Consider the following 21,123-nt stretch of genomic DNA (forward strand, 5'->3'; position numbering starts at 1 on the left):
TTTCGAATGCCACACACAAATTTTAAAGGTTTGAAATATTGTACTGTTAATGCGCTAATTTGCACTTTTGAATGGCCAATGTTGGCGTCATAGCAACCTCTTTTCAGTGCTCTGCGCACCTCATGCGGATGATACATGTTATATTTCTGTATAGCAATCATTCTTTCGAGTCAGAATGTCCCAGGTTAAATCTAGTTTTGTTTTGAAAATCATTCTCTATATTTCCTCTGTTAGACCATGTCCCTATTGTCCTGCAGGTAGGGCATAACAACCTGCTGCCCCCATTGAATGATATACGACTTTTTGGGTCTTATCTATTCTCTGTTTTAATTTCCTTTCCCTAATGTCTATCTTGTCTTGTCTGCCTTGTTTTGGTCTTTAGTTGAGTTTTTACGCCTGTGAGGGAAACTTTGTGTTCTGTCCATTGGCCGAGACATTCTACTCGTGCATATTTAACGATCGTCATTTTGGGAGTGGGAAGGCTGGTTTGTCCACAGGGGCATGTCTAGTCCTTTATCATATATAAGTATTTCTGGCTATTTTTTTTAATAAAAGACTAGACATGCCCCTGTGGTTTGTCTGTTGTCAGTATGAAACCGTGAAGGGCGTCCTGTTGGATGTACCCTAGATGCTGATAGGCCGTTAGCACTGCCAACACAGCCCAAACCCGCCCCAAATGAATCAGAACTACTGTTTATACCATTTGATTCCTTTTGGCCCTGTCATTTTGCCAAAAGGAGCTCCACATCCTCCATTTTTCAGATTTTATTTTCACTCAGTCACGTGTTTTATGCAAGAGGTCATATGATTACACGTCAATAACTACGACCAGAGAAATAAAGATAAACTAAAAATAGATGTACATATTATACACATGACCATATATGATGTTAGTATACTTGTATCATTACCGGGCTCGTAAACTACAAATCTTCGCGTCAATTCTTACAAAGGAACATATTGTACTTCTAATCTCCTATTTCCGCGTTACACTGCAGTCATAATCTTTCCTCCTTTCCACAGTAAGTGGCGTGTGAGAGGCTTTGAATCTTCATATCTTTATGAATAGTGTTCGTCACCGAAAATGTCTTTGTAGAATGAAGTATAAATCAGGATGTTCTCGTCAAGGTTACCCCCCCCCCCCCCCCCCCCCCCCCCCCTTCATTCTACTTCCCCAGCTGGCATTATCCCTCTACTGCCTCGTGAAAGGAGCACATAGTCCGGTCATATGATAATGAATCTTCTTCGTCCAGCAATTTTTTTTGTCGACCGATGTGACCAGTTGCGTATCTAACGCATTCTACCACATTTCAGGAGCAAAACGGCTTTAATTCCATTGCTTGTGCCTTATTGAGCTGTTCGCGTCCCAGACATTCAGTATTTTGGTTGTAAAAACAAGACAAGAGATTGAAGGAAGGCGGGGTATTCATGTCATTAAACACCAATTTAAGCCATTGAGGCTTCTGTATCCTCACAAAGCCAGCGAATAAAATTGTTTAAAAATACGAATGTGAGATAAAGATAACAATGCTAATTGTTTATTTATTTTTTATTAACATTTATTTAACACGAAACAAACATTGAGATATTAGTTGTCGCACGTCACTACTCCACGAACTGTCCGTTTTAGATGTCGTTACAGATATGTTTGTCTCGGCCTTCATCCCCCTCCAACAATGGCATGACTCTGGATTTCTCCTTTACTATCATCTTTATTAAATGTGTTAACTGTCGTGACATTATAGTATAAAACTTTTTTTATAAAAAATATAAGTTATTCGAACATATAGGAGGTTTTACTTTAAGAAGAAAAAAAAGAAATATGAAGTAAATGATGAATACAGAAAAAATGTTTTGTGATTGAAAATCTCCAATGACTGAGAGAGGCTACATGCTATTGAACCTTTTGTCAATTACTACAATGCAAATATAACATACTTGATTAAAGAATGAAATACAATAAACTCACCAAAGCAGAGCGAGACCGATTGACTAGACAATATGAGATCGGACATGAACTGGTTTACACATGCTAGAGACAGTAAGATAGATACATACATCTATATACCGGTATCGCAGATTGTCTATTTTTATCAGATGGATCCAGGAGAGATCTACACATTTGAACTTCGTTGTATCATTTATCTCTGAATCTGAAGTCCTTTTTCTAACATCACCTTATAGAATCAGGGCTTTCACACAAAATGGTGTATTCTAGATATTTGTTTGAAGTCATGTGGAGAGAAAGATGCGAATGGCATCAACGCTACAGATTAATATATTAATTTGGGATTAGTGGCGAAGTATGATATAGTAAAGTACTCATTTATAATCGAGGAATATGGTACAAATTCACATGGTAAGCACGTGCCAATGATTGTAGGATTGGGTTTGTGTGTACCTGTGGTAACCAACACATAATGGAAATGCTGCCAGAACCAGTAGTACCAGTCTGAAATGTATATTATATACAATATTTTGCCTGTAAACATGATATGTGAATGCAATCCATGTTTTTAGCCGCTCCATTAATACATTAGGCGTTTTTTTTATTGTGGTTTGTATTGATTTCGTCACTTATTACTCTTTGACTTGATCCTGGCCCCAGTTTTCATCAATATTCCTCAACTTAATTTTAATAATCAAAAAACATTATTGGGTTTGATAAAAAAAATAATCTTATTTTAGGAATTTTCCCTAATTCTGCAATGCTTTCCCCTGGAAAATATTAGGTTAAGGAATATTTGCGATTAGGAAAATGGAGCCTGGAGTGTCAACCAACCGTGACAGGACCAAGTCCGTTAAGACCCAGAAAGTAACTTTGACAGCCATTCTGTATTGGTGTCACCTCGTTTGAAAGCACGGTTCAAGAAGCCCCTGATGCTATCAAGCAATGCCAATGTAGTATTGTAATATCATAAATCATGTTAAAAACATGCCTCTTTATATTGAACACTTTAGAGAGCAGATAATGTTAGTGTAGTTACAGCGAGGCACCATATCCCCGCTGAACAACAAAGATCACTAATAGATATATAATTCATTAAAATGTTTGAGACCAATTGCAAAAGTTGAACATTTCATCAAACATATAAATAAAGTGTCTATAAATAGTGTGGCAACTTGTCCTTTAAATGGAATGTTATCTAACTTTGGAATGATAATTAAATAAAAATGTTTATTAAGCATCTTTAACATCCAGTGCCATAGTTAGCGCCTCCCGCCTTTATAACTTCCTCCCTGATCTTTTCCACCTTCAGGTCGGATTTGTCGTTGGCCAGTATTTCTATAGCGAAACTCTGTAAAATACGAAAACATATTAAAAGCTCAGCAACAGCAGCGCAACAGAGATGAAATGCGTGTATACTTTTGGGATTTTATATCATTTTTGATCAATTAATTTATTCTCACCGCTCACCATTCATTGATGTTTTGGATAAAGAATACTGGTAATGATGGAGGGATTTATTGTGAGTTTGAAGTGACCATAGTCTCGAATCACTGTAATGTACTAAAAATAATCACCATCCGGTTTACATTTTCAGAACGTCATATCACATGAATTGACCTAGATTTAAACGATGGGTGAAGCGGAAGTCGCTCCTCTTTCCGGAACACTTCTCTATATTCAAATTTATATTTTGATAACTGTTTCCCCTCTTTTTTTATTGACTTTAAGTCAAAATAGTGGTTTTGTTGTCGCGTCATTTTTGTTTTGTTATATTGATCTGTTGAATACTTGAAAATATAAATCCTATGGTAATTAAGTTAGTGGGCTGACCTTCACCTTGGATATTTGTAAATACATGTATAGAAAATAAAATAATTAAGTTAGTGGGTTGGCCTTCACCTTGGATATTCGTAAATGTATAGAAAATGAAATAATTAAGTTAGTGGGCTGACCTTCACCTTGGATATTTGTAAATACATGTATAGAAAATAAAATAATTAAGTTAGTGGGATGGCCTTCACCTTGGATACTTGTAAATGCATGTATAGAAAATGAAATAATTAAGTTAGTGGGTTGGCCTTCACCTTGGATATTTGTAAATACATGTATAGAAAATGAAATAATTAAGTTAGTGGGCTGACCTTCACCTTGGATATTTGTAAATATAGAGACTATGATAATTAAGTTAGTGGGTTGGCCCTCACCTTGGCTACTTGTAGATATAGAGACTATGATAATTAAGTAAGTGGGTTGGCCCTCACATTGGCTACTTGAAGATATAAAGATTATACTAGACTGACCCTTACCTGGAATACTTCTTTTACTTGAGCCTTGTCCGTGCCGACCTTTGCCCTCTTCAGAGGCCCAACGTTTGACCCTATAAAGGTGACTAGAGCGAACTTCTTTCGTTTGCTCATTTCGTCTCCGGTCTCAATTCTGAGAAAGGCAAATCCTCTCTCGTCATCTGTAATAGAAGGTAATGTTCAGTTAAAATCAACACTAATCGTGGTACGTGAAAATTAATTAATTAAAGTAGCCCCACCTCCTACCCACAAACACACTACTCCCCATTAAAGTAGCCCCACCTCCTACCCACAAACACACTACTCCCCATTAAAGTAGCTCCACCTCCTACCCACAAACACACTACTCCCCATTAAAGTAGCCCCACCACCTACCCACAAACACACTACTCCCCATTAAAGTAGCCCCACCTCCTACCCACAAACACACTACTCCCCATTAAAGTAGCCCCACCTCCTACCCACAAACACACTACTCCCCATTAAAGTAGCCCCACCACCTACCCACAAACACACTACTCCCCATTAAAGTAGCCCCACCTCCTACCCACAAACACACTACTCCCCATTAAAGTAGCCCCACCTCCTACCCATACATACACTACTCCCCATTAAAGTAGCCCTACCTCCTACCCATACATACACTACTCCCCATTAAAGTAGCCCCACCTCCTACCCACAAACACACTACTCCCCATTAAAGTAGCCCTACCTCCTACCCATAAATACACTACTCCCCATTAAAGTAGCCCTACCTCCTACCCATAAACACACTACTCCCCATTAAAGTAGCCCCACCTCCTACCCACAAACACACTACTCCCCATTAAAGTAGCCCCACCTCCTACCCACAAACACACTACTCCTCATTAAAGTAGCCCCACCTCCTACCCACAAACACACTACTCCCCATTAAAGTAGCCCCACCTCCTACCCACAAACACACTACTCCCCATTAAAGTAGCCCTACCTCCTACCCACAAACACACTACTCCCCATTAAAGTAGCCCCACCTCCTACCCACAAACACACTACTCCCCATTAAAGTAGCCCCACCTCCTACCCACAAACACACTACTCCCCATTAAAGTAGCCCCACCCCCTACCCACAAACACACTACTCCCCATTAAAGTAGCCCCACCTCCTACCAATAAACACACTACTCCCCATTAAACCCTACCTCCTACCCACAAACACACTACTACCCATTAAAGTAGCCCCACCTCCTACCCACAAACACACTACTCCCCATTAAAGTAGTCCCACCTCCTACCCACAAACACACTACTCCCCATTAAAGTAGCCCCACCTCCTACCCACAAACACACTACTCCCCATTAAAGTAGCCCTACCTCCTACCCATACATACACTACTCCCCCATTAAAGTAGTCCCACCTCCTACCCACAAACACACTACTCCCCATTAAAGTAGCCCCACCTCCTACCCATACATCCAGGGATAACGTTAACTAAGTTCGAATGCTTGGAATTTCGAGGATGTTCAATTCGCGGAAGTTTGGAGATATAAAATAGTCTACCTACGATCTGTTCTATATATTTATTTCATCTAAGCCAAAATCGATTTTAATCGTGACTTGGCGAAATTGCCTTCTTTAAGTTTTTGAATTAGAATCCATTTCCTTTTAAAAGATTTTATATCTGACCCCATTCAATCACGTTTAAGGTCATTCGATTAAGGTTATGAAGAGGCAAAAGTTATCCGTAGACTTTGTAATGGAGGTCAGACTAATTTCCATGGTTGAGCAACAATTTATAGTCACCAATAATCAATTCTTCTCACTAAAAAAACTAGCTTGAAATAAAAATAACTTATCTTTATGAAATGTACAAATATACAAACTTTCCTAATGAAAAAAAAGTTAGCTAAACTATACAAAATCGACAATTCGTTCTACTTAAGGAGTTAACAGTCCCAATTTCCGGTCTTTGAAGGAGTTACTCCTAGCGATTTCCGGTCTGGCAAGTGTTTGGCAAATGTTTGTGCGCAGAGATAAAAACTTGCGGAAGTCAGCACTAATTCATTTGGGTGAATGTAGTAAATATAAAATGGGAAAGCAATGACCATAATTTGACCAAAGCCATCCTAAAATTATCTTACTTATATTTCCCTACTATTATTTGGTCGATTACGTTGATAACCGACAGTTCTCGGACTCATTTACTGCAAATTAACTCAAGTAAGTGTGCCGAATCAGCAAAATAAAAGGCACAAAACACTACATATGTAAATAATACATTTATGAATGCTACATATTATATGAAGATTACAACCTGTCGATATGGCAAGCCAAGTGGTCACTTGTTCATACTGTTAATCAAAAATTTAATCCAATCATGTATCTTATTTATATAAGATATATATTTTATGAAATGTATCATTGTAGAATATTTCGTAAATGATCTCATAAACTTTAAACATTATAACTATTTTCTGATCAAATGAATATGTAAAATAACTTTAAATATCTTAAATCATTCAACATTATCATCGTTGCTCCATGAATGAATGACTTGCCATACGTCCGACCTAAATGCATACGTAAGTGCACAATTAGACTCTTTATACGGAACGCTGCTGGTGAAATTACATATTGATTGACTTTATCTGGAATTTATATTTATAAATTGATATTTAGACATGCCCTGAACACGTGTTATTTATACATGTAATATACTACTGATAGACATTTCATATATTTTTTGTAATTTTCCGTCAGCAAGGTGTCACGATTTCATATGACTAAGTGAAACATTCAATGCATTCTTGACGTCCAATGCATATTTTTCTGTTTGATAAAACAGTACATGTATGTAAATGAGCATCACCACACCTCTGCTCACAAACTGACAACATGAACATCACAGAGTGTACACAACGCACTATACATCATTCGTCAACATTACACCGATATTGTCATTTATCATCGCAGGTACTTTTTCTTTCCTTTCTATTTATTTTTTTACGCTAAGCTTTAATATTCTCTTCACCTGACCTTACCCCATTAACTCCAGCTAATTAATATGTTGTCTCTTAGACTCACGAAACCATACAGTTGCCAATGTTTCTTTCCTTTATCTATTATTTCTGATTAAAAAAAACCCAATCCTTTTTAACAGAAGAACAAGAGAATACCCGAAATCCACATACACTGTATCTTAAACAGTTATTTCTGTTGGACTGATGGGATTTTTGAAATAAGTCATGGTAAATGAAAAATCCTCTGATAATTAAATTTTGTTAACAAGTGTTCACTAAACCATATATCCGTTCCATATAGTGTTCAATAGTGAGGATCACTTTTATACGTGTGTATACCCGTTCAAAGGTAATTGCATCCAGATGTCATAGGTCAAAGATTAGAGTGGATATCGATTTTGATTGAGGAAGGGGGCCGTCACGAAAGACAATTAAATACAGGGCGAGACATGATCCTTACCGAGCAGTTTAAAGCTAATGTGCTGACGTCATCAAACGCTGTTAGGTATTACTAAGCTCAATAAAATTTCAAAACCACCCTCTAAACGACCCCTCATTGGTGACCCCGGGGTCACCGTAACGTATGTCTTCCTGTCTGCTTCAGTCCATTTCCTAATAAGGCTATCATTACGTATACATGCGTGTGTAGTAAACTGCACTTTAACGACACGGGATGCTATTCGGGTCTCGTGACTTGGGGTCAAGGTTATTACGTACATCAATTACAGAGGAAGATTTACTACAATAGCTAATACACTGTTCTGTATTGGAGAGCAGTATATGTGTCGAATGCGGACATATTTCATTCAAAACGGAGTGTATGATACCATGGGGACTTGGCAGGAATTCCCAACCCACGCTCTATACATGTATCTATTATAGTATGTCTGATTCCTGCGATTGCGGAAATATAATATCATCATGCACATCCTTTAGTGAAAAAGTCCTTAGAGAATTTAAAAAAATTAATTTAGATTGTAAGTTTTAAAATTAAAATGGAATGAGTTTGATGTCCGTATTTCCTTTAGTAACGGGTTTAGAGAGATACAATTACAGTTTATTTTAAAGGGACTATATTACCTTGGATTTCAACTCCAAAACTCGTTTTTGTCAATCATGATTTCTTACCCAAATGTCACACACGGCTTATTTAATATGATTCTCTGGTTCACCAACACAATAAAATGATATGCCAGAGTGATATGGAATTGATATCGAACGACACTGATTACGATTGATAGTATTATTTATAATAGATTGTATTATCTATGGAATGAATTATATCGATAATCTGTGTGAGGTGTACCTACATGGCTAATTGAGTTAACAAGTTTAATAGGAAGCGATGACTGCAGCACATTGATACTTCAACTGTACAGTCTTCTAATCACACTCAAGTATTACATTTAAAATCTCCCAAAGATTTATCATTCAAAATGGTAAGATATTTCTTAAAGTATTACCTGAAAATTTGTTTAAGAATTCGCCATAATCCTCCCCAGATGAATCAACGACGATTTGGTTTCCTTCATACTTTAGAACTGTCCTGTGGATTATCAACGAATGATGGAGATATAAAGTACACAGGTCATATCACATTACATCGTGAATAAATTAATTAACATAAAATGGCTAATTAACGTGCTAATAAACATAATGAAATAATACAAACTTATATTACATAAACATATTGAAACAGAAGATACATAAAACAATTACGTCAATGTAACGAGGTCACTTAACACAAGAGTGAATTTTAATATGAGCCCAAGGGGTAAGTATAGAATCGATTACAAATAGATCGAAATATTTCCATACAGTAAATTGAATAACAGTTGTTTATTATACCGATTAAAAATAAAAATAAAAATAAAAACAATAAATACGATTTATACTACATTGTCAGTCATTAACACAATTAGAAAGTAGGGCAATTAGAAACTTTAAAGTTAATTATAGAACGAAAAAAAATATTTTCAGTTACACTGAAAAGGAACAGTAAGGCATTCTTAAAACAAATTAAAGATTTCGGATAATTGAAACGGGAAGAACAAAATCACACAAGGAAATTCGATGTGTTTTCGCAACCGGAAACACAGCAGACGCCTCAATGTAAACCTGGCGTAATGTTAGAAATGTAAATTTAGTAAGAAATATCAATGTAGCTCACCAATTTGTCTCGCTTTTGTCATTTCGTACATCATTGTACACGTCATATGCAGCTGATTTATCCATTTGTGAGGTTTTTAGGGTTGTAATTTTTTTTCTTCCTATCGATATTTTACACGTCCACTCGACTCTGATGGGCGTTCCTCAATGGCAGTTACAACGAAGTACGGTGACATTAAATTTTACATGTCTTAAGAGGGGCCATCTCAAAACGCAATGATTTGAACGTATATCGGGTGTAGCATTGTTGAGTGGCTTGTCAGGTGAAGCTATTTTGAGATATTTACTTGTGGCGAAATTGTCTTATATACTATATATAGCTAGCTTTATCATTTCAACATTATTTAGTAGTCAATCAAATTAATTGGGTGTTGAAATGTTGCATACGTTTTGAGCCTAAATCTATATATAGTTCATATTATCAGACACAAGAAAACAAGAAGATAAAGAAAGTAATAATTACCTCCATCTTAATTAAGCATTTGTTATAACTGTTTTAAAACAAGCGTTCCGAGTGGTTCAGACATGTTACCGTTACATAACACAAATTATTATATGACTGGCGCTGATTCTCAATCATGATTGGCCGAGCCAAGTCATGTGAAGAGTCCGTGAACGTGTTACAAACCTCGGTCTATAAATAAATAAACAATAATAATAATAAAAAAAGTCTAGACCGCGATCTATAATTTAATCTTGTTTGTAACAGGCATTTTCATTGGCTTAGAAATTTGTCATCAGTCCATAACGTAAAAAAATGACGTCGCCGTTTATTACGTCCTTTTTTATTGGCGAACGGAGCAGCGTAATGATTTGTAAGAGAAAAGAGTCAATAAAGTGAATTTTTCAGGGTATAGATTAAACAACAAGGAGTAACTTGGATATAGTTTGCTGTTTTTGTATGAGGAATATTTTTTTTAATGTTATTCAGTTAAAACAAAAAACCGGAGTGTACTCTTATCATAAAGCGCTTATTTAGTGTACGCTCCTTTTGTGTGTGTGTGTTATACCTAGATAACATAAAAATGTATTCAAGTTAATCCTTAAAAAAATAAAAGTGCTACACATAGCTAACTGAAAATAGGAATAGGGGATATCCATTAATCAGTAGCCAATCAAAGCGCGGGTGATGACGTAATGTTTACATGACGACAGAGTCGTACGCTTTGCAACTTTTGATCAGGGAGAAATCGATCGAATTCTTAGTGATAAAGACTCAAGAAATACCGAAAAATCAACGGAAACTGTTGCACGCATTTCCCGCTCATACAGTATTTACTTTAAATTTAATAGGTATTTTGTTATTAGTCTAGCACTATTATAAATGCACCGTGATATGCAATATAGTAGCCCGAGTTTCCTCTGGCCCTGACACACCAGGGCCAGAGGAAACTTGGCCTAGCAATTTAGTTGCCTAAGCATTGACAGCACAGAAATAACACAATAATGTCTATTAATGTTAACAAAATAATCATCCATGGCCAGGCTCTCCTACTGTGGTATGTTACCTAGGCTATAGTGAACGACGAAGTGTTAACCAATCAAATGCTTTATTTCAGAATTTTTCAGTGTTTTGACAAATTGCGTGTGATGTATCAAGTGGAGGATTCACCCTCCACATACTCGCACACCTGGAAATCAAATATCCGATCTCTGTAAATATAAAGAAAACATTTCATTTACTAAGTTATGAACATTAATTAACACATCGGTACATGTAATCTGAGATGTAAACATGCCAGTTTGGTTAGCATGTTAACTTCATAAGGGATTCTTTACATGATATGCATTTTCATATAAATATGCTATTAATGTAATGTATACAAAATGCAGAAGTAAGCAAAAAATGGGCCTTTCGGAAAAAATATTTTATGGCAACTCCTTTATAAATTCTGTAATAAGACTTTGTAATCAGTATAAGTAACTTTATAATCAGTATAAGTAACTTTATAATCAGTATAAGTAACTTTGTAATCAGTATTAGTAACTTTATAATCAGTATAAGTAACTTTGTAATCAGTATAAGTAACTTTATAATCAGTATAAGTAACTTTGTAATCAGTATAAGTAACTTTATAATCAGTATAAGTAACCTTGTAATCAGTATAAGTAACTTTGTAATCAGTATAAGTAACTTTGTAATCAGTATAAGTAAATTTGTCGTCAGTATAAGTAACTTTGTAATCAGTATAAGTAACTTTGTAATCAGTATAAGTAACTTTATAATCAGTATAAGTAACTTTGTCGTCAGTATAAGTAACTTTGTAATCAGTATAAGTAACTTTGTAATCAGTATAAGTAACTTTGTAATCAGTATAAGTAACTTTGTAATCAGTATCAGTAACTTTATAATCAGTATAAGTAACCTTGTAATCAGTATAAGTAACTTTGTAATCAGTATAAGTAACTTTGTAATCAGTATAAGTAACTTTGTAATCAGTATAAGTAACTTTATAATCAGTATAAGTAACTTTGTCATCTGTATAAGTAACTTTATAATCAGTATAAGTAACTTTGTAATCAGTATAAGTAACTTTGTAATCAGTATAAGTAACTTTGTAATCAGTATAAGTAACTTTGTCGTCAGTATAAGTAACTTTGTAATCAGTATAAGTAACTTTATAATCAGTATAAGTAACTTTGTCGTCAGTATAAGTAACTTTGTAATCAGTATAAGTACTTTAATAGTAACTTTGTAATCGGTATCAGTAACTTTGTAATCAGTATAAGTAACTTTGTAATCAGTATAAGTAACTTTGTTATCCGTATAAGTTAATTTATAATCAGTATAAGTAACTTTATAATCAGTATAAGTAACTTTATAATCAGTATAAGTAACTTTGTAATCAGTATAAGTAACTTTATAATCAGTATAAGTAACTTTGTAATCAGTATAAGTTATATGTACTTTATAATCAGTATAAGTAACTTTGTAATCAGTATAAGTAACTTTGTTATCAGTATAAGTAACTTTGTAATCAGTATAACTGATGCAAACAAACACTGTATCGATAATACTGTAAATCAGCTGTCGATTTATAACTCATATTATTAAGTTCTAAATTTTTTAATCTATTTGTTGATTTTTTCTACTCTAAATAGTTTGAAACTGATAACAATAGGCGAAATGAGCGGGAAATGTTGAATTGGATATGACTTTACTATATGTATTCAATAAATAGGTTTTGCTGACAGGGGCTCGATCGGTATCGGAATACCGAGACGTTGGTACAAAAGATGAACACCAGTTTTAAAATGCAGGTATTATTAACTGATGTATATACGGGTATCATTAATCGATAATTTTTCAATTAACGTAAATAAACATGAAACCGAATCTCTGTGATATTTTGTTTTCTACACGACTGGGAAATAATTCTATCACCCACTGTATGATATTTACCATCCTATACAAAAGTTTGATTTCACATCAATGACGTGACATCTTGTTAGAAATGATGCCAGGAGAATTGTCAGAATAGTGTCATACATACTCATGGCCGTTGTCATGGATACTGATCCATCCCCGGATGTTTTTGTTGTCTTGGTTTGAAGTATAGGTTAAAGCATCGTCATAATGATTCAGAAATCCAGTGTCTTCACAGTGTTGTCTTATGCGACCTGATAAATCAATACCATGCTGAAGTAATATTACCCCAATTTAATAATTGTAAGTAGAGAATAAGTCCGAATGATTCTGACTATATATTCATACTGACATCCGCTTCCTACAGTATCTTATATAGGGGTAGATAGTAATGTCAGAATCATTCGGGCTAGTAGAGTGGAGGGCTCACAATATCTACCACTCCCCCCCCCCCCCCCCCCCCCATCACCATTTCGCTCCTGTCAATTTTACTTGCGAAGAGTGATTTAGATATAATTTTATAACCCCATGTGTTTTATGACGATAATTATTTAACACTGATAATGCAGCTAGAGACTTGAAATTATTGAAAATAATAATTTTCGTGATAATTTGAGGGAACCACTTCCAGACATATTTTATTGCCAAACAGTAAAAGAATAGGGTACAGCATACATGTGCATCCCCATTGATAAGGCACTTCACTTAACAACAAGGGTATCGCTCTGAACACTCTTCACCATTACAACGTTTACTTTGTATAACTCTTTTAAAGGGAAAGGCCATTTCACTTTTGTACGAATCTAGTGGATCTAGTGAAAACTTGTATTGAGAATATTAAGCTGCAATACTATTATTATGTTATTGTTTACCTGTTTATAACATAAACTCTCTTATTAATACTCATGGTAGTTAATTACAATTTTCAATAAATGACAAGCTATTTTTAGAAACGTTATTAACGGAAGTTAGGAGTGAGGCAATACATATTGTATCTCATGCATCATTTAGGGATAAGACAATATATCATGCACCATTAAGGGATAAGACAATATCTCATGCATCATTTAGGGATAAGACAATATCTCATGCACCATTTAGGGGTAAGACAAAATCTCATGCATCATTTAGGGATAAGACAATATCTCATGCATCATTAATTAAGGGATAAGATATTATTTCATGCATCATTAAGGGTTAAGACATTATATCTCACGCATCATTTAGGGGTACGACAATATATCGTGTATCATTTAGGGGTAAGACAATATATCGTGTATCATTTAGGGATAAGACAATATATCCTGCATCATTTACGGGTACGACAATATATCGTGTATCATTTAGGGGTAAGACAATATATCGTGTATCATTTAGGGGTACGACAATATATCATGCATCATTTAGGGGTACGACAAAATATCGTATATCATTTAGGGATAAGACAATATATCATGCATCATTTAGGGGTACGACAATATATCGTGTATCATTTAGGGGTAAGGCAATATATCGTGTATCATTTAGGGGTACGACAATATATCGTGTATCATTTAGGGGTACGACAATATATCGTGTATCATTTAGGGGTACGACAATATATCGTGTATCATTTAGGGGTAAGACAATATATCGTGTATCATTTAGGGGTACGACAATATATCGTGTATCATTTAGGGGTACGACAATATATCGTGTATCATTTAGGGATAAGACAATATATCATGCATCATTTAGGGGTAAAACAATATATCGTGTATCATTTAGGGGTACGACAATATATCGTGTATCATTTAGGGGTACGACAATATATCGTGTATCATTTAGGGATAAGACAATATATCATGCATCATTTAGGGGTAAAACAATATATCGTGTATCATTTAGGGGTAAGACAATATATCGTGTATCATTTAGGGATAAGACAATATATCCTGCATCATTTACGGGTACGACAATATATCGTGTATCATTTAGGGGTACGACAATATATCGTGTATCATTTAGGGGTACGACAATATATCGTGTATCATTTAGGGGTACGAAAATATATCATGCATCATTTAGGGGTAAGACAATATATCATGCATCATTTAGGGATAAGACAATATATCGTGCATCATTTAGGGGTAAGACAATATATCGTGCATCATTTAGGGGTACGACAATATATCGTACATCATTTAAGGGTAAGACAATATATCGTGTATCATTTAGGGATAAGACAATATATCATGTATTATTTAGAGGTACGACAATATCTCTTCATTTAGGGGTTAAGACAATATATCATGCATATTTTATGTTTATGTCGTGTGAAAAGCATAACGGACAAAATGGGTGGAAGAGGGGGAAAATCTATTTTTAATGTAAAAAATAGAAATGTTTCTTCAAAAATTACACCTAAAATTCAAAAGGAGATTGATGATATCATGCATGACCACACTGTACATGTAATGTAATACGCGAATAAGTAATATATAAAGCGACTGAAAAAATACTGTGTATACATCCTCAGGAGTATATTTTCTGGACTTTTTTTTCTCGGTTTCTTGGTATTTTAATGTTAAACGAAGACAAAAAATATAATATAATCCCTACTGTAAGTTAGACTATTTTTTTTGGAACGTCACAGTTAATGCAAATAAATTGGGTTTTTTCTACCAAATTTATTGTGCTAGTTTTAAGTAAAGTTAATTGCGATTGAAAAATAAAAAAAAGTAAGATAATTTTGAGCAATGTGTTGATGTTGCGGTTTTGAGTAATGTGTTATGCGGTTATCAGATGATCACAAACTGCGCTTTCAAATTGTATTAATCGAAATAAAAAGATTCCATGCTAAATAAAGTCTATATAGAAAATTAAGAAATACAAAAATGTATAGGAAAAAATAAATAAAAGCAACTACCAGTAGCTGATTGGTGTTGTTCATTAACTTCTCTTTTTTGCTTAGGTATCAACACGCAATCTTTGTTTGCGATCCTCTTCAAAGCCAGAAATGAACACAACAACAACTCCCAACGCTGTGATGTAATATTTTGCGTTTATAAAATGAAAGCATGATTCATATCTGAATATTAATTGCAATTTTTGCATTTTTAGACCAATCATAGAGCGTATTGATAACCCAGTTGATTAATCTTTATCAGATATCAGTTTCGAAATTAAGGTAAATTAAAGTAAGGCAGGGGACGTCCTTAAAGAGATATCCATTTTTTCTCGCTTTTCCGTTTCACTCTCTTCCATTACGATCTTGTCATTAGCGTCTACAACTAATTGTTTTTGTAGATTTATCTTGTTATTACCCCACAATGAATTTCGATTGATAATGAAATTTGGCTAATTTCTGACCCAGTAACTGAGAGTATAATCTGGGTGGTAAATCAATGCGTGATGTATATATTGTGATTATTGGTACCACCGATATCTGAACAGTTCACCTGGAATTAGACATGTAGAAACATGGATAGATATATATGCAAGATGTTCTATATCATAAAATGACAGTCAGCAGAATAAGTTTGCGTTAACGCACTGTATGGACTTTTTTTATCCAAAGCATTCAAAATAACAACCGCAAGTGATATTACGAAAATTTATATGAAGCCGCTTACTCTTTACTCTCGACCGCTGAATATTTTAGTTACGGTTTTCAATATATGCACTGGTTATATTGATGTTTAATACATTCGTCGTTTTTTTTTTATCATAATGCATTTATGTTTAAGTTTCAATAAACACGTCAGTCTCATCTCAATTTAACTTGTAATGATATGAAGAGCGCCAAGGTAGTGTGCCCAAATCTGGTAGGAATGCTGATGATCCTCTGTTCGTGTTCAATATCACTTCAAACCACTTTTACATTTTAAGTTCTATAATAACAGTATGTCTGATAGCACGTACATAAATATGTGTGGTCAAAATAAGTCAGAAATATGTATGAAGTCATGAAATATTGCCTGCCTACGATATTTAGCGGTCGAGAGCGGCTTCATCTCAATTTTCTTTACTCAACCGCTTTATACAGTATATTACTCCACCGTACACTACATTACATAATCACAAGTGTTCGGTGGGATGACTAAGCAAGAGGATATTAGGGAAATCAGGATAAAATGTAAAATAGTGATTGAGAGGTACATCTGAGTATCTAACCAGACCATTGTGTATCTGATAGGGGAGAATACTAAAGGAATCGATGTTTGAATTGAATAGTTATGTGTTATCTCTGGTTTACAATGCTAGGTAAACCCACGTTATATGGTTAGGGAGTAGTAAAAACCGTGGTATATAGTTTCACCCAGATTTGAACCTATCGTGGGGGAAAGATAACTTTACTTATATGGGGATTTTTTTCTGTTTACTTTAGATTCCTAAAATGAACTGCGATAAGAAAATTGTAAAACTTAAATCGCTCTTAAATACATGAAAAGGAGGAGTTTGACCCCAATAGGTAAAATATATATCACCAGTCTCTGACAACTAAATTATCTACCTGAGAAATATATTATATAAGTTAAGTCTCTCTTCTTCGACGTTTTTGTGGAATGGTAAATGCCATAAGATTAAATAAGATGTTATTATTCAAAACAATATATAGCGTGTAGATTTAGGTCTAAAAATGATTGATTGACATGCATCCATCCATTCGCTTAAGTTGAGTGGGAAGAATAGTTCAATCAGCAAGCATATCAAATCTGATTCTTAAGTTAATTATAGATTTTAACAAACTTTCCAACTATGGGAAAGAATATAAATTTGAATTAACAGCCACAATTTGTTTTGGAAAATATTTTGAAAGCATGGAGTATTTTGAATAACTCTCCTCATATGAGTTTTCCTAAACAATATTCTATCCTCTATGATAAAAGAAAGGTATCCAAGTGAATAATAAGCTTGTGTTCCATCCTAACTGGTTTACTTGATAAAGAAGTTTCAAAGATTTTTAACTGTATTGCTGCTCCAGTTTTTATTCCTACTGGAACTAGAAAATGGAACCCGGAGTTCGACTTTGATAAGAAAGAGTGGTCAAAATATCTAAATTACCCTTTAAAGCTACAAAAAATTCCAAGTTGCAATTGTTTTTTGGTTAGAATCATCCATCACATTTTGGTATTCAATAAAACTCTAGCCCATTATGTACTTTTTATTATGTAGAAAATGAAAATGTTGCTTATTGTCTATGGGAGTGTAAAAAGGCCCAAGCATTAATTATTCCTTTTGATTTGGAATAGTCTCAGAACATTGTAGCTAAGTTGATAAGGAAATATTGATCATTATCAAACATTATATCAATAAAACTAGATGCCTTAACAAATCCCTAGCAAAAGGTTCAATGGTATATTAAAACTAGTAAAAATAAAGATGTCGAAAAGCAAGTTCGTACAGACTGGAGAAAATGGAAACCAATTTTAGAAATGTAAGATACATGTGTGTTTTATTATGAAACTCATATACTATATATCATGTTATTTTTTATAATTTCACCGCCTATATATTAATGACTTCGCTGGATCAGCTATTTCTAATATAAAATCTTACTAGTAGAAGGCAAGACTCGCAACAAAAAATATCTAGAGGAATATCAAAGTGATCGACCTGAGTAAGTAAAATCTGGAAATCGAGTCGATGGAAAATCTAGAGATGCCGTCTGCTCGCTGGTGTTTTGGGTGTGTCAAGACTGTAATACGTCGTGACTATCTCAACAATGAGATATGTGTTTAGACAAATGTGATAGAATATATAGTGCATCTTTGTCACGGAAATGTAGCTTGTTATTTTATAACATGGTGTTAGTCATATTGAATAACTTTGTTTTGTTCAATTTTAAGACATTGCAGTGCAATGGAATCTGTAATAATTTACAATGATTATTATATGTTAATATTTAATTAATTACATATTAATGAAGTTGACATTTTTGCTAAATCATATTCATTCTTATGCATAAAACTTGGTCTGGTCACATGTAAGCTTCTGTTCATCAGATCTTACAAAGTCATACTGTATACTGGGAAACTTTTGCCTTTGTTTCGCTATTTTCACAGAATCAGAAGAGAGTAAATTTCACAAATAAAAGGTTCACTTCTATCTACTGAAATACTTCACATATGGTTAATTGGTCAAAAACATAATTTTATGTCATACTCATAGGGTGAAAATTCCCTGAGGCAAAAGTTTCCAAGAATACACATTTCAAACTGTTTATTTTGTCTGTGTTGTTATTTGATATTTATAATATAAAGTATCCTTATGGTATTATACTGTGTATGATGTATGCAGGGTAATGTGGTCACTGCCACTATTTAAATGTTACATTCCATTGTCATTAGAGTGGCTGTGTAATTAAGGTCACTATATAATAAATGTATTTAGACAGTTTGTCCGAGAATCTCCCAAAGTGGTATGGTACATCACTGGACATCATGCATATAGAGTTTCGGCAAATTATTTGGTCTCTTGGCCTAAAATGGTGTTCTATGAAATATTTGTTCTGATATTTGCATAATTTGTTTCATAAAATGTTATTGTCTGATGTCGTGTTTGCACTGTTGTAAGTTATATATTTTGTGACGTTAATATTGTCTGTATAATATTTGAATGTCTAATATCTTGTATGCTTCTGTAATGTACAGTGTATATCAATATACAATGATAATGTATATTAAGAAGATTATTTGCAACTCTGGAGATGAATTAGATTGCCATTTCAATCAAGATCACAGGGACCAAGATTTATCATTTCTTTAAGTGTCCTGTTTTCCATACCAGGTAGTCATGTGTGGTGTTCTTTGTTATTGTCTTATCTACAATGTATACAATGTTGACGCCATTCCTCATGTACGACAATACTGATACAGGTAAATAAAGATAGGTATACATGTATATGTTTATATCCCGAACGATTACGAATTGAACATTGATGATTTTAACACCACAGTAATCCCCAGAAAATTGACAAAGCACACTCAGGGTGGTGGTATTGTTCTGTTAGTTCGTAAAAACATCAGTAATTACATATCTGTTGGTAACCCAATCTTTAATACTATAGTACCGGTGTGTTTGCATAAACAACTTGTTGGTAAAGATATGGATATCATGCTTATTTTCGCATATATCCCACCTACTTCTTCACAATACTATGTATACTATAATTGTGATGTGTTTGCCGAATTAGAAAATTTAATTTTGGATTTATTAGGTTCAAAACATGTTATGTTGTTGGGCGACTTTAACAGTCGAACAAGAAATCAAGATGATTTTATATGCTATGATTTCGTTCATAATGGAATCCGTAATAATTTTGAATCTATATTTGATTATGTAGTTGATATAAGTGATGAAGAGTTACCACCACGAAACAATCCTGATACAGGTATTAATGAATACGGAAACAGACTAATCAAGTTATGTAAGTCAACTGGTGTTAGAATTAGAAACGGTAGAGAAACTGATGGTAATTCATTTAACGATTTTACATTTTGTGACCATAACGGTATGAGTGTTATTGACTATCTTTTAATGCCTTCTACCTTATTTGCAACTGTGAAAAAATTTATTGTTTCAAATTTTACAGAATTTTCTGACCATGCCCCTTTGCATGTTCAACTATTTTCCAAACGTTTAAGTGAATCAGATAATACAGGCGAGTCTAATTCTAATACCAGATCTAAATATATATGGAATGACGATTTTAAAGATCAGTTTCTGGAATCTGTAAATGTCAATGTGGACAAACTCAAAAATAGTATTTTGATAGCTGATGAATTGAATCAAGAAAATATTGATGCCAGTGTTGAACGATTTACCAATGAATTACAATGTATTATGGAACCCTTTTTTTTATGAAAAAGACAGTGTCTGCTTCCTGTAGGAAGTATGTAGACAATAGGTCTGTGTATCCAAATGATCAAACAATTGAAGATAAGCTCTGGTTCAACGGCGAAATAAAATTATTGCGTAAACAATATTTATCTGCTCTACACACGTTCAATAAGAATAAGAATGCAGCAACGCATGCGGCTTTAGTTAACAAAAAAAAGACGATATAAAATTTTGGAAAAAAGATTGAAAAACAATACATGCTGTACGAAGGCGATATGTTAGAATACTTGCGAAAACACAACCCAAAATATTTTTACAAAAAATTCAGCAAAAGCAAACGTAAAAACTCGCCGCAGATGCCGATAAATCAATTGTTTGATCACTTCCAGGCCATAGCTAACAATGTTGATCGCACTGGTAATTCTCTCTCGATGATGATGTACTTTTAGTTGATTATCCTGTAATATATGAAGATTTAGATTCAGTTATTACCCGAGAAGAAATTGTAA

The 21,123-nt window shown here is 34.1% G+C and overlaps 2 protein-coding genes across 2 annotated transcripts in view; both read right to left on the reverse strand.

Annotated features, from left to right (window-relative positions):
* Positions 1-1,534: 1,534 nt before the first annotated feature.
* Positions 1,535-9,583, reverse strand: LOC117338407 (coactosin-like protein). Its single transcript, XM_033899761.1, has 4 exons — positions 9,425-9,583; positions 8,718-8,800; positions 4,258-4,415; positions 1,535-3,299 (listed from the first exon to the last, which is right to left on the reverse strand). Exons 1-4 carry the CDS (start codon positions 9,487-9,489, stop codon positions 3,192-3,194), a joined length of 414 nt encoding a protein of 137 aa, XP_033755652.1. The 5' UTR covers positions 9,490-9,583; the 3' UTR covers positions 1,535-3,191.
* A 1,373-nt stretch (positions 9,584-10,956) lies between these two features.
* LOC117338556 overlaps positions 10,957-21,123 on the reverse strand; it is a 28,084-nt gene continuing 17,917 nt past the window's right edge. The window contains exons 8-9 of the mRNA XM_033899915.1: positions 12,918-13,044; positions 10,957-11,076 (exon numbers count right to left, since the gene is read on the reverse strand). Coding sequence (XP_033755806.1) covers positions 11,019-11,076; positions 12,918-13,044 — 185 coding nt within the window. The 3' untranslated portion in view covers positions 10,957-11,018. The remainder of the gene's footprint in view (positions 11,077-12,917; positions 13,045-21,123) is intronic.

Source organism: Pecten maximus, chromosome 11 (assembly GCF_902652985.1).
Source record: "Pecten maximus chromosome 11, xPecMax1.1, whole genome shotgun sequence".
Taxonomy (NCBI): domain Eukaryota; kingdom Metazoa; phylum Mollusca; class Bivalvia; order Pectinida; family Pectinidae; genus Pecten; species Pecten maximus.